The following is a 13,454-nucleotide window of genomic DNA, read 5'->3' on the forward strand; positions in this document are numbered from 1 at the left end:
CTGCCAATTTTTCAACTTGGGTGTAGGGTATGTTGTAATGTCTTTATTTCATTATTTTTTTGTTAAGATGTTTCTCAGTAAAGATTCTCTTTTTCTTACTCTTATGGAAACATGTTGTGATATTTGACATTGTTGCTTTCCTCCGGAGACAAACAGAAACTAAAGCTTACTTGCAGCATAAATTTATTCTGATGCTAAGTGTTTCCAGCACACCACACAGCTGCAGGTGAAGGCAGAGGAAGGCTGTCTTCAGTAACATAAAAAGAGGAAATGACAGGACTTGTTTTACTCCATTTGAATACTCTACAAGTACATCCTGTTAACATTAGAATCACTGGAGAACCCCAACCTACAGTATATGCTTTAGCAGAAATAGGGACATCAAATGAGCCTTAGAAATATATTAACACCTATAGAAAAAAATTGGTTGTTTCAGCTAGTCAGGATATTCTCCTCAGTTGTCTATGTCTTATTTTAAGTTGTAATACATTGCAAAGTACAACGATTAGTCGAATGGTTTCTTGGCCCAGCCTTTATAACAGACTCCTCGAGACTCAATTCCCGCAAACAGTGGTTAAGACAAATATTAAACCAACTTTAACTCTTTTGTCATAAACTCAGTGTATACCGATCAGTTCGGTAGTTTTACATCAGGTCAGAAAACACTACTACTGTGAACATGAACAACCTTGGACACATCCAAGGCTCATATAGTAAATAGTAAAAGAGAAACTGACACTCTTTGTGAGTCATATTTTACAAACTGCAATTTTGAAAATCTTTTCATAAAAACAATATTATACCGTTTGTTTTTACTCTAAAACATGTGAAAAATCATGGCAACAACCTTTTCCAACATTTGTCGTTGTGAAGGAGTGGCGTGAATGTCCACTGTGGTGGATGGACACCGTGCATCGACAGTGCAAAAAGTGACTCAGGACTAACTGTAAAATCTACCTGCACTCAGAAAACCAGACAACGGGACAGGTGAAATGATGATTTTTCACGAAAAGGTTTTAGAAATACTGTTAATCGGGTTTTAATAATAGTAGTTTTTCTTGTACATATTTTTCTGTGACCGAAAATAGGCCAACATCTGTCCACTCCAGTGGGCGTTATGCACCAAAGGGTACATTCTGCTAGTTGGGTCTATATTTAGATACAATCTGAATGCTGTATAATTTTGCAGTTTAATTAAATAATTAAAGTATGGATTATATCATGATTTTTAATAAAACATAGAAAATAAGACAGAACTAAAGGAAGCAGAATGTACCCTTTGTTGCACATCGTCCACTGGAGTGGACATGTGTTTTTAGTCACGGAGAGAACACATTTTTTCTGGTTTTGTGAGAAAACGATGATTTAACAGTTGTACCAGAGGTATCCTCGGGTATCTCGTCTTCCCTATGATGTCATATCTCAAAATGGCAATGAGATACAAAGATAATATTTAAATGGAATTGTGGACAAGGCAACCACACGGTGCTGTGAAATTAGTCCGATTTTTACTTAGATGGTTAAAAATGGCTCAAAATACCTGTCCGCAGTTGTTGGCTAGACACCGTGAATGAAGTGGTTCATGCTGTCCCTGAGGGAAATGACAAAACAAAAATGAGATGTGCATTCAACATAGGCCTTGTTGTCATGTTTCTGACATTTAAAACGAATAACAAATCACTGCGGTGGCCTATGTTGTCTATCCATCACACCTGGCTGTGGCTTCAGTCATCCTGGTCACCTGCCAGAGCCTTCTCTTTCTCCTCCTCCTCCTCCTCCTCCTCCTCCTCCTCCTGTCCACCCACTCTGGAGGTTATTACGCTCTTCATGCTGATTTGGTCTGAATGAATAGAGGCCTTTGTTTGGCTCCAGTTCCCACGACCCGGCATTCGCCTGGCAGTCGCGTGGCTCTAAAAAACAGGGGCCTTCGCTTTAAGGGACCCAAAGATGGGTGGGTGGGTGGTGTGGTGTTGTGGGGGGGCAACTGGTCAAGCTGACATCTGCTCGCTAACAGTTAACAGCAGATGTCGGACACTTGAAGGCAGGGAGAATGATCAAAGTTGGCTAAATACCCCTCAAGAGTGTCGCTCTTGGAAAACAAGTCCTCAAAGAAGAGGTGTGTGTGTGTGTGTGTGTCTGTGTGTGTTTGTGTCTGTGTGTGTGAGAGAGAATTCATCTGTCACTATTTTAGTCAGCGTCAGCTGCTATAAACCCTAAGAATCAGAATTCAAATAAAGTTAATAGGTGACCGAAATGATTTAAGAATTTTATCTCAGAGTGAGCCATGCTCCACACTGGACAGCCTGTAGTGTACAGAGGCGGACACACCCTCAGGTGATTTGTCAGTCTGTTGTGTCTTCCTGTGAGCTCTGAGGGAATGGGTTCGGCCTTTTTTGCAGGTAGTGTAATGTTGCTGCTGGGAACAATAGGGGCTCCCCGGAGTCAAGCACGGTAACTGCACACTCTTGTTCAGCCCTGGGAGAAGAGGAAACTACTGAGTTGTGTGCGTGCGTGCGTGTGTGTGTGTGTGTGAAAGAGTGTTGGGTGGGGGCTGGAGGGTGTAGCGCATGTTTTCAGGCTGGACATCTGTCGCTTGTCAGTATTTTTTTTTTTTCTTCTTCGTCTTTTTTTTTTTTTTTCTAGGCCGGGTCCCTCGATTATTGAATGGAACCAGTGACCTGTCAGTCTTGACTGATGGGACCCCGTGTGTGGGAAAATCCGGCAGCCAAAGAGCTGGAGCATTCACATGCTAATTGCGCTCCGATAAATAAGAGGGCCGTGCCGCGCCGAGGGCCCTAGAGACGCGCTGAGATTCGGAGGCACAGGCGCACGGACACCCGAGAGGAAACATGACTGCTTCATCCATGGCGCACAACGTGGGGAAACATCCCAGTGCCAAGGAGGAGAGAAAGGTATTTTACACTTGGATATACAGTAGATCGATGTCCCCTGAGCTCCAGCATGGTGTCTCACTCTCCTTGCTGCCTTTTTTTTTTATTTCTTTTTTTTTTTATTTCCTTTTACAGCTGAGAAAGCCGCTCATTGAGAGGAAACGACGAGAGAGGATAAACACTTGTTTGGATCAGCTCAAGGAAACTGTGATCGGAGCGTTCAGACTTGACGTGAGTATTTCCCTCACGTGGCTCGCCCTCTCTCTATCAGTAAACAGTGGAGTCTGAATCAAGTTAACCTCAAGGCTGCTCATCTCTCAACAGCAATCCAAACTGGAAAAGGCCGATATCCTAGAGATGACAGTGAAACACCTGCAGAACATCCAGAGTAGTAAACTCAACGGTAAGGACCTTGATGGCTCTGTGTATGCCCCCTCTGTAGCACTACATGTTCTTCTTTGGGTCAACAATTGGGCAGAACAAACTAAAGTGGGACCCTGCTGACATCAGGCAGCACAGCTGATCACCAGCAGTCAAGATGTCAGACACTGTTTACCTCAGATACTCTATTCTCACTGTGTTTAATAGTTAAGTGATTGTGTCGCACACTTGTGAGGGATTTACTGAGCAGCTTCCTGATGGCAGACAGCATCACTCGGGGCTGTGTCCCGGGTGCATGTCGTGCTGTCGCCACCAGAGGCCGCTGTAACCTCACACCTCCTCCCTTTCCTCCTGCAGACCCCACATTAGGCCTGGAGGCCCAGCAGAAGTACAGCACAGGGTACATCCAGTGCATGCACGAGGTCCACAACATGCTCCTCACCTGCGATTGGATGGATAAAACTCTGGGCTCCCGCCTGCTCAACCACCTCCTCAAGTCCCTGCCCAGGTCCACCGATGAGCGCCCCCTTCAGCCCACACCCAGACATGATGTCCCTCCTCTGGTCAGCCCGGGCACGGGGCTCCCCGGCACACCCCTCAGAGGAGACCCCCTGGCAGGGAGGCAGCTCCATAGAGAAGGGCCGACCTGCCAGAGGGCAGGGCTCCACAGCTCCCACCTGGGGATGCTGGACATGTGGAGGCCCTGGTGAACTGGTGGATTAATGATCTTGGTTGTCCATTTTTGTTAGACCATCCTGTGTTATGTATCTTATAGATATGCTGCTCAGAAGACAAACGTGGGGCAGTTTTGTTCCAGTGATTATTATTGTAGGTGTGCTGTAATGATTCTATACAGACCTTTTCTCAGTACTTCCCTTCAGAAGTCGACTTCCTGTAGCCTGCATTATAGAAGGCTCTTATTAATCTTTTGTGTATTTATTGTATTAACAGCTTTATTTATTTGATATTATAAGGCATGACTTTGCTTCTTAGACACTTGCTTGGCATTACATAGTTTTTTTTATGTCTTCCTACTTTTCTGTATTATTAACCCAAATATGAATAATAATAAATTGAATACAATGTATTGTACACTCTTGAGATTTTATTTAGCTTCGTGAGCTACCTTGTCCATGTAAGATTAGCCTGCTCTTTTTAGCTTTGACCTCTGACCTCTACGGGCTATAACAGCATCATCAGGAGAGCCAAACTGTTTACCTATCAGTTGGTTTACTTAGATAATCACGCAAGTATTGATATGGAAATATAATTAGCAACTGAGGCCATTTAAAGCAGTTATTACTCGGCCTGGATTTTTACCATCAAAAGGTAGAAATCAGCATCAACCGTCCCATACCTGTAAAAAAAATCAACAAAGACATTAGCCTAGAGACTAGCCTTTTTATAGCCAATGATATTAAAGAACATTTCAAAGCTGCATTAATCAATACATCTACATTTTAAATCAAGTTGTGTAACTAAATGGGTCACCGGCAGTGACACAGCACATGTGACTCAAAATCTGCTGCTCACTGAGTCTTTTTTTAGCCTCTGTTTAGCTCATTGTTGTAATGGAAGCAAATTCAAATCATGAACAGTTTCACCGACAGCAGGCAGGTGTTTGCAGTAAACGGACTCAGGTAAACACGCTACCTGCCCACACAACCTGTGTCACACAGTTAGCTGTCAAGGACAACTACAGGCCAGACCAAACCGAGCAAAAGAAGAGTGACCGCAGGCCTTTTTCACAGCAGACACCCTGACTTAAAATCACAGGGGCCACTAACAGCAGTGACAACATTCACCTTGTTTTGTTAAAGTGTCTCGTTAAAGTGTCACAATGTAACAGTGCTCCAGAGACTAGAGCAGCTAAATGGAATTCAGCCATCATTCATTTTATTTTCAGTTGTACTTATTACCGTTGTCTCAAACTTTCTTGATGACCCTTTTAATGTCAACTATATGTTGATAACATGTGAGGGGACTAGAGGATTTTATTGCCCCCTCGTGGTCACAATTGCAACTGTAATTAAAGGGTCAGTTCGCCCAAATCACAAGGCGACATTTGATGTACTGACTTACCTGTAGTGGTAGCCTTTTTACAGTTTCACTTTTATGAGACGAGGTCTTTAAATGCCCAGTCAAAACAGTGGAGGTGGATGGGATTTCAGTTTCACAGTGGACGTGTCAGTAAAAGCACAGGTGAAAATAACGAAATTAACAGTGGCTGAATTCGCCATTGTTGTGGCTCACTGGGACACTTGAAAAGAACAGACATATTAATCATCCTATCTGTGACACCTGCCCTTTTCCTACTGTGTCAATTTCCATATTCCATACAGGTTAACTCTTTGGTGGAAGGTGTGAACAAACTAATAACTCAGGACATTGTTGCTGAAGAGACATGCTGCCTTTGAGTTTCGTCTTCTGATACTTCTGATATGCTACAACTGACATTTCATTCACCTCTGTTGTATTTGGGGTGGTGACAGAAACCAGTTCCTGTCCCTGAGACTGGTGTCTCAAAACCTGTTCTATTGTGATGCCCCTATTATGGGGAAAATACGCCTTTAATTCCAATGTCAATGCCTCGTGGAAGCATTAATTTTCAATAAATTACTCATACATCGTAATTAGTCATGTGTGTTTGTGATTGACAGAGGAAGAGATCAAGTTGAACTAAATCAATAATGGGTGTTTACTTGTCATTTGGTTGACTTTAAACTTAAAAAGTAAGCTGGATAATCAGATGAGGGGTCCAGTGAGGTCTGACAGAGGGATCTGGAACTTCACAGCTCCACAGCCCTCTCCATTTGCGCGCACAGAAACGCCATGATGTTGCCCAACCATGGCAAAAGCGAGTGTTCTGCTACATTTGCGCATTAATAAAGATGTAGGCTAATTCATCACCGGGTTGTGAAAAGTAGAAACGTGCATATGGCCCATTCTCCCGCTATTATTGCCGTTATGATTGGCCGCCACATGGAGCCAGGCGGCGGGTCTGAAGAGAGGGAGAGAGAGAGAGAGAGAGAGAGAGAGGTGGGGGGACGCCTGGTCCCTCAGCGGAGCTCACCAACAAAAGCGAGCCGGGACAGCTGCTCTCTCCACAGTCCACACCATTAAAGATCTGGAACAGAGATCTGGGGGTGGCGAGGTGCCAAAACCCCCTCCACTTGAAAGGTCTGAAACTCTTACTGCATTTAGGGCACGAGAGTTTAGTGCTGCTTTTAGTCTGCAGAAATCGCTGCGCATCTGTGGAAACACCGTGCGTAAAAGAACTGCACCGGAAAAACACATGGCCGCGTTTACCTGGAAGGTGGCACACATGCCTGCGTGGTCCTTTAACAAGCAGACAGGGCTGCTCTATTGTCAGGGCTCATTAACATGATAATACCGCGTTCTAAACGCGTCTAATAACGAGGGCACAGGGCTGAGCGCTCTTATTAGATATAAACAAATGGACATTGTGCGTAACCGGCGCGTCCAAACGCACAAAGTCCGACACTGATACCGCCAGAATCACCGTCATTCTCAAGCACTTTTGAATTCTGCGTAAATGAGGTCTGCTTCATCAGTCGCATGTTCATGCGGGCACCACGTTACAATAAAGATGCCACGCAGCACGAACGGTTTCAAATCAGCCAGACACTTCAGTCTCTCTCAGACGAGAGCGGGCGACGTGAGAATTCAGTGGCAGACACACACCAGAAGTCACCAAACAACGGGGAGAACAAACGAGGCGCAGGCCAACACCTGTCGCTTTCTTTGGAGAAGGGCCCTTAATTCCCCCGGCTGATTCAGTTTGGGCCGAGGGGCCGCCGGCAGCAGCTGCCAACTGAAGGCATCGCGTTACATCCGCCAAACAGCCGGGTAAATCTGCTGAGGCTCGGACACGACAGCCGGCAGAGGGATGAATGGGTAGGGCAAAAAAAAAAAAAAAAAAAAGAGAGAGAGAACGCGAGCGGTCAGTAAAGTTGAGGAAGAACCAACACAAATCGCAGTATATCACATTGCACTTTAAATTATTAGGATGCCAATTCTTATCAATTTAAGCACTTTAAAATAATGATTCCAATGTGATTTTTTAAGGACATTTATCAGTGTCATTTACTCTGGGGGCTGTTCTGCCTCTGCATTATACAGGCTGCGTGCAGCTGAATGTTGCGCACGCATTTGATCAGCAGCAACGGTGTGGCTGAAAATGAGAGCGGTCGGTCCCCTAACACAACAAACTGTCTGATTAAAGCCCATCCAGCTCCTCGGGGCGCAGACCGGGGCTGACCTGAGACAAAGGGAGTGGGCGCTCATTGGCTCCGGCCGTGTGCGCTCTGTTGTCCCCCAGCGAGAGCAGCTCAGCCCCTATTCACATGTTAATAAGCCCCTATAAATACTAACAACAGCCACTCAGCGCCAGCAGCACGTCTCACTTGGATTGCACAATAAACAGAGGGCGCCTCGCCTCGCCTGCGAGTTTGTCGATTTTTTTTCTTCCCCCTTCTTCTCTCTCTCTCTCCCTTCCTGAAACCGGTTCCGTTTGCCAGCTGCCCCCTCACTGACGACTGGGGAGGAAGAAGCAGCAGCAGCAGCGGGAGAAGCCACAGAAGAGACAAACATGGCCCCGTCGGCTCGGCCCAGCAGCACCGAACTGGATATGGAGGAAGATGAGTCCGAATATGGGATTCAGAAAGCGGATAGAAAGGTAACTCCAGGGGCTGATGGTGGGATGAGGGGGGGGGGGGGCTCCTTCTGGACCAATTGGCAGTGTCGCACTTGTCACGCTGGTGACAGTCTGTAATACATTTAAAAACAAAAAAACAAAAAAAAAAAGAAGATTAATCAGTATGATTATTGTACGCACGGCGTGATGTCTGTGCCGGTGTGTGAAGTGTCATCTGTGTGCTCCACGCAGACCAGGAAACCTCTGGTGGAGAAGAAGAGGCGAGCGCGCATCAACGAGAGTTTGCAGGAGCTGCGGACTCTGCTGGCGGACACAGACGTGAGTACGGTGCGGCCCCGGGCTCACCTGGGCCCCCTGCGACACACGGCGAGAGGGGGGTCGAGTTCGGTTCTGACGGGGCTCTTGCTGCTTGTTTTTCCACAGTTTCATTCCAAGATGGAGAACGCAGAGGTGCTGGAGATGACGGTGAAGAAGGTGGAGGACGTGCTGAAGAACCGAAACCAAGGTCTGCACGCCCCTGTCTCTACCAACACCCACACGTACACAAGTATCTGGTGACCTTAACCATGAAGTCTTGTGTGGACACTGAGCAGAGACTGCGATGAAAAAAAAAAAACAAAAAAAAAACAAAACAAACGTTATATAGTTTTAAATGCGATTGATCCATTAACAAAACGCCGATATTGATGACGTCATTAGGAGTCAAGCTCCCTGCTGATGTCCTCTCTGACAGTATGACCCCGGATCTAAATCCAGTCAGTGAGAACACTGTGAGGAGAAGTGGAATTTATTTATAAGTTTTGGATGAGGGGACAAAATCCATGGGTGACCTGGAATTTAGAGCTGTGGTTTCCTAACCTGTGGGCCAGGACCCCCACAAGGGTGTCATGTGATGTTTAACAGGAGGAGCAATATTTAATCAACACAATCTTATGGTTGTATTTCCTCTAACCTTTAGAGCTTTTGTTAAGTAGATGACTGATCATTTGACTTTTCCAGGACTAGTAGGTAAATGTGACCGATGAATGAGGGTTCTTGTTTTTTTATCTGATCGCCCTCCTCTGATAGGAAGTTGGGACATAATGTCTCACACCACTCCTCAAAGTCATGACAAGTACAAAGCTCCCATCTGATAACGACCAGGCTGGGACCTGGAGCTGCCCACCTGCTACAGTCATTTCATCCCCCTCTCTGTCTCTCTCTCTCTGTCTCTCTCTCCCTCCCTCCTCCCACAGAATCAGACACGCTCAACAGAGAAGCCAGCGAGAGGTTCGCCGCCGGCTACATCCAGTGCATGCACGAGGTCCACATGTTCGTGTCCAGCTGTCCCGGGATAGATGCGACGGTGGCGGCGGAGCTCCTCAACCACCTGCTGGAGTGTATGCCCCTGAACGAGGACCACCTCCAGGACGTGCTGATGGATCTAATCACTGACACTTCCGGGAGCAACGGCAGCACTTGGCACGGCAGCAGCGAGACGCTCTGCGCCGACCTGGCCTCGCCCGGAGGAAGGAGTCTGTCCAGCAGCTCCTCGGCCCTCTCCCCGGCACCCTCCACCACGTCCAGCGAGGACCTGTGCTCCGACCTGGACGAGACCGACAGCGAGCACAACCAGAGCTCCACCGAGAGCCTGGAGAGCAGGGAGGCCCTGAGCATGCCCATCATGACCTACCCACGGTCTATGTGGAGACCCTGGTAGGGCGTGTTGGGCTTGGGTGGGGTGCATTTGGAGATGTTGAAGCAGAGTTTGTCTTTTAAGCTGTTAAACTGGGCCTCTAACTGGAAAGGAGACTTCCAACCGACGACACATGAAGTCTTTAAAACACTTACATTACATTTCATGGCTCATTGAGCCCTGCAGGTGACGGGCCACATGCACGGATTTATTCTGGATTCCAGTCAATAATCAGAGAAGACGCAGAGAGAGCAGTTCATCCACTCAGCTGACCAAAATGCTGTGAGAGCTGCAGATCGCTTTGTGTCATCTGGAGGGACCATGACTGTCGCTTTGCTTTTCACCCGCAACGGATTGCACGCATCCATTGCATTCTGGGAAATGGAGGGACGTCACCCAGTGAAGTAGAAGTAGAACGATCCGGTTGATGGAATATCATTTCACCGGGAGAAAACACTGCTGCAGCGCTTTGGATATCACAGAAACATCACCGAGTGCTGAATGGTAGAGTTTACCTTCATCTCATTAAAGGGGCCCTTTCTCTGAAGGGCTCCTGCAGCTCGGGGCCTCCTGAAAGTCCTCCCCCCTCTCCTTCTCCTTTTTACTCGCGACTCCCCCCGGCTTTCAGTCCTCTGTTTTGACTTTTCTAGACACCTGGAGCAAGATGAAACCTCCCCTCTCCACACTCACTTATCGCCCAACAAAGGACAGACGAGGAACAGTTGAAGTCAACACTTTTTTGTGTCAGTATCTCTGTGTATATAGGATGTGGACGTGAAGAAAAGCTCTTTTAGAAACCGAGAAGTTTTGGCAATGCCTCCGATTAATATAAATATTTCTAATGTATTTCAAAGGACCCGTAGTTTATGGCCAGTAGCCTCCTTCAGAATGCTGTAATGATGTTTAGAAATGCCACGAAAAATGTCCAAATTTGTTAAATAAAATAATGTAATTGAGGAGCTGTTGTCTGACTCGACTCAGTGTGTTTCATACAGCGAGAAACCGGATGAAAACTCAATAAAGGGTACAAATGACACAGTTAGGTAAATCCTAACTAATGGAAGACTAATGATGGAATGGACGGAATTACGTTGGGCTGTATCGTGAATTCCTGTTGTTTACCATCAATACCTTAGGAAGTTACTGTGACTTTACACGATGAGCTCACACTTAAAGGTTAAGTTCAGCTAAAAGTGTAAATTCAGTCATTTTCTACTCGTCCCCACTTGAAAGAAAGCAGGGTGAGGCTGCGTAGTCCGCCAAACGTCTCTGTTGCTTCACAGCGAAACAGCGTCGCACCTTTCTCCAGAACAACTGGAGTAGATGGGGACTTGTTTTAAAAGGTATTAAAAAAAAGCTGCAGATCACTTGTAACTATCATAATATACCAGTTATATGATAACTATATAAACTATTATGCACATTTATTGTCTTATTGACTTTCAGTCTTTCACTTTGAAAAATTACTTGTGCTCATGTGGCCTTTGACAAATTAAGATCACAGCCTTAAAATAAGCCCTCTTCTTCCTATTTCCCGTCCCTCCTCAGAGTCGCACCTCTCCAGGTGTCTTCACTCTCACCTCACTTGCAATGAGCTCTTTCACAAAGGACTGTGAGATCCTGCCTGGACTGTCTGGACCAGCCATCAGACACCAGCAACACAGCCCCCCCCGAGTCTGGAGAATAACTGGAAATACTCACTTTTGTTTCGTTTCTCACAAACTCTGAAGCATCCACAGTCTAGGTCTAATATTGGGTAAATTTCAACGGCAGGTTCATGCTGCTCGCTGCCTGTTGTCAGGTGATGCTGGAGTCTTGGGGTAATAATGAGCATCCCTGGGTGGAAGCGGCGGTGGATTGGGGGGGCGCCTGGGGTGTGAAGGTCGGAGGAAACACATTGAAATGGGAGCGGAGGGGACAGGGTGATCAAAGCTGCGACCATTTGACAGAGGAGCGTCAAATGGTCGCAGCTACAAAGGGTACAAGCAGGCTCAGATTCTTCAAAGGGACGGACACACACACACACACACACACACACACACACACACACTCACACACTGGCTCATGCAAGGTATATGGGATTGCTTGTTGCCTTGTTGGAGGTGGTGGAACATAAAAGACCTCTGCTGGATAAAGCCGATTCAGATCGTTCACTTAAATGCAATTATCTGTGGTTCAGTGTACAGTGCACTGTTAGTGTAAGGAGGAAAGCGGCTCATTGCAAAGAAGAAAGGAGAGAAAAACCTGGCAACCCAAAGGTCGTTCCTGTTTTTGCGCCCGTGATTTCTTCCAGAATACCTTCATAGATAATGCAATAAATACATTCTTCAACTTTGCTTTCATTGTCGAGTTTAATCTTTAACAAGGCCTGTACACCCATTGTATACATCGGTAGAATGCTTAAGGAATAGGTTCACATTCTGGATGACAATACATTGATTCGCTTTGTGATAGATTTATAGTATTTGGTCTTTTGCAGATTTCAGTCGAACCCTGTTTCAAACAAAGTCAATCAAATTACAGTGAACAATCTACAGAAACATATACTTAGTCCCCGAACATACCTGCCATTAAAATTTTGAACTGCTGTGTAGTTTAAAACCATATGATGTGTGTGTTTAGGTATACACAGGTCACACCCTGTTCTGTCCTGTCAAACTGACACATCACTGAACTGAGACCTTGAATAAAAGCGAAGTCTAACTCAATAAATCTAAACACGCTGTCAAAAACAAAGCATTTACAGCAATCTCGCTGCTAGAAATTCATGATATCAAAGAAACTTTGAAGACACTATACAAAATAATAGAGTTCATGACTGTGGGAATACTTCCCGCCATCAAACCCCTGCATGTCACCGCAATCTGCTCACTGAAAGCGACAGACGACAGGCCGACCGCATTAACCGATTCAGTTTTAGCGGGGAAAAGGGGGGGAAACATCTGATGGGAGGGAGGCACTCATGCATCAGCTGTGGGTTTGTGACCGTGCATATGAATTCTGAGGTTAAAGGTCAGTGCAGCGCAACAGTTGGTGTGAGAGAGATCCAACGGCGGAGGGAGGCATATGGTGCTGAAACAGATCCCCAGGGGAACCCAGCCATCCTTGTCCTATTCTCAACTGTCTTTGACTGTGAGGGAACATTCACTTCCTATTGGGCAGCAGCAGCAGCTTCTGTGTGCAAGACACACAGAACTCTGGAGGGACACAGATCTAAAATTATAGATGAATTTGTTCATTTTCTTTGCAAGAAAATGCATACAATTTAGCGAAAGTCCAGAAATTATTAAACATAGTTTTACAACTGTGGCACAGTTCACCACTGTTAAAAGAACTAGGCCTGTGAAAACAGTTCTGTAGTATTTGGTGACTCTGGTGAGGAGTTTTCATCAGTTCTGAGTAAATAATCATTTTTTACAGTCTGTCTCCAATTAGTTCCCCAGCTTTAAAGACAATCAATCAAGAGCACTGACTGAAATGCATCTTAGAAAAAGAAAGGTATCTTTTATTAAGAGCCAGAAACTGCTGATGATAGCAGCTGTATTGCTTTCTGGCAGCCTTTGATAAATTACTTGACAGGAGTGCTCTCATCACTCCGCTGAGTTATAAAACACGTCATGGGTTAATTTGACTGAACTCAACCTCTCTTATTAGCAATGCACAGGACAAAATGTGACAAAATTCCCTCCCTATTCTTATTCCCATGGAAGGTCATGATGGTTCTTAAATGTGAGATATGCCGTGTTGTCTAGATCTTACATCAAGGCAATTCTCATTTGACAGTTTTTTTTGTACATTCTATAATCCAAGTATGCTGGACCATCAATTA

General features: G+C 45.6%; 2 protein-coding genes across 2 annotated transcripts; both read left to right on the forward strand.

Annotated features, from left to right (window-relative positions):
• The first annotated feature begins 2,739 nt into the window (after window positions 1–2,739).
• On the forward strand, window positions 2,740–4,364 carry her8.2 (hairy-related 8.2). Its single transcript, XM_030441619.1, has 4 exons — window positions 2,740–2,912; window positions 3,027–3,122; window positions 3,216–3,294; window positions 3,630–4,364. The coding sequence occupies exons 1-4, from the start codon at window positions 2,850–2,852 to the stop codon at window positions 3,980–3,982; spliced, it is 591 nt and encodes a 196-aa protein (XP_030297479.1). The 5' UTR covers window positions 2,740–2,849; the 3' UTR covers window positions 3,983–4,364.
• A 3,183-nt stretch (window positions 4,365–7,547) lies between these two features.
• On the forward strand, window positions 7,548–10,584 carry her13 (hairy-related 13). Its single transcript, XM_030438522.1, has 4 exons — window positions 7,548–7,971; window positions 8,182–8,268; window positions 8,374–8,455; window positions 9,186–10,584. The coding sequence occupies exons 1-4, from the start codon at window positions 7,885–7,887 to the stop codon at window positions 9,647–9,649; spliced, it is 720 nt and encodes a 239-aa protein (XP_030294382.1). The 5' UTR covers window positions 7,548–7,884; the 3' UTR covers window positions 9,650–10,584.
• The last annotated feature ends 2,870 nt before the right edge of the window (window positions 10,585–13,454 follow it).

Source organism: Sparus aurata, chromosome 2, assembly GCF_900880675.1.
Source record: "Sparus aurata chromosome 2, fSpaAur1.1, whole genome shotgun sequence".
NCBI classification, from domain to species: Eukaryota; Metazoa; Chordata; class Actinopteri; order Spariformes; family Sparidae; genus Sparus; species Sparus aurata.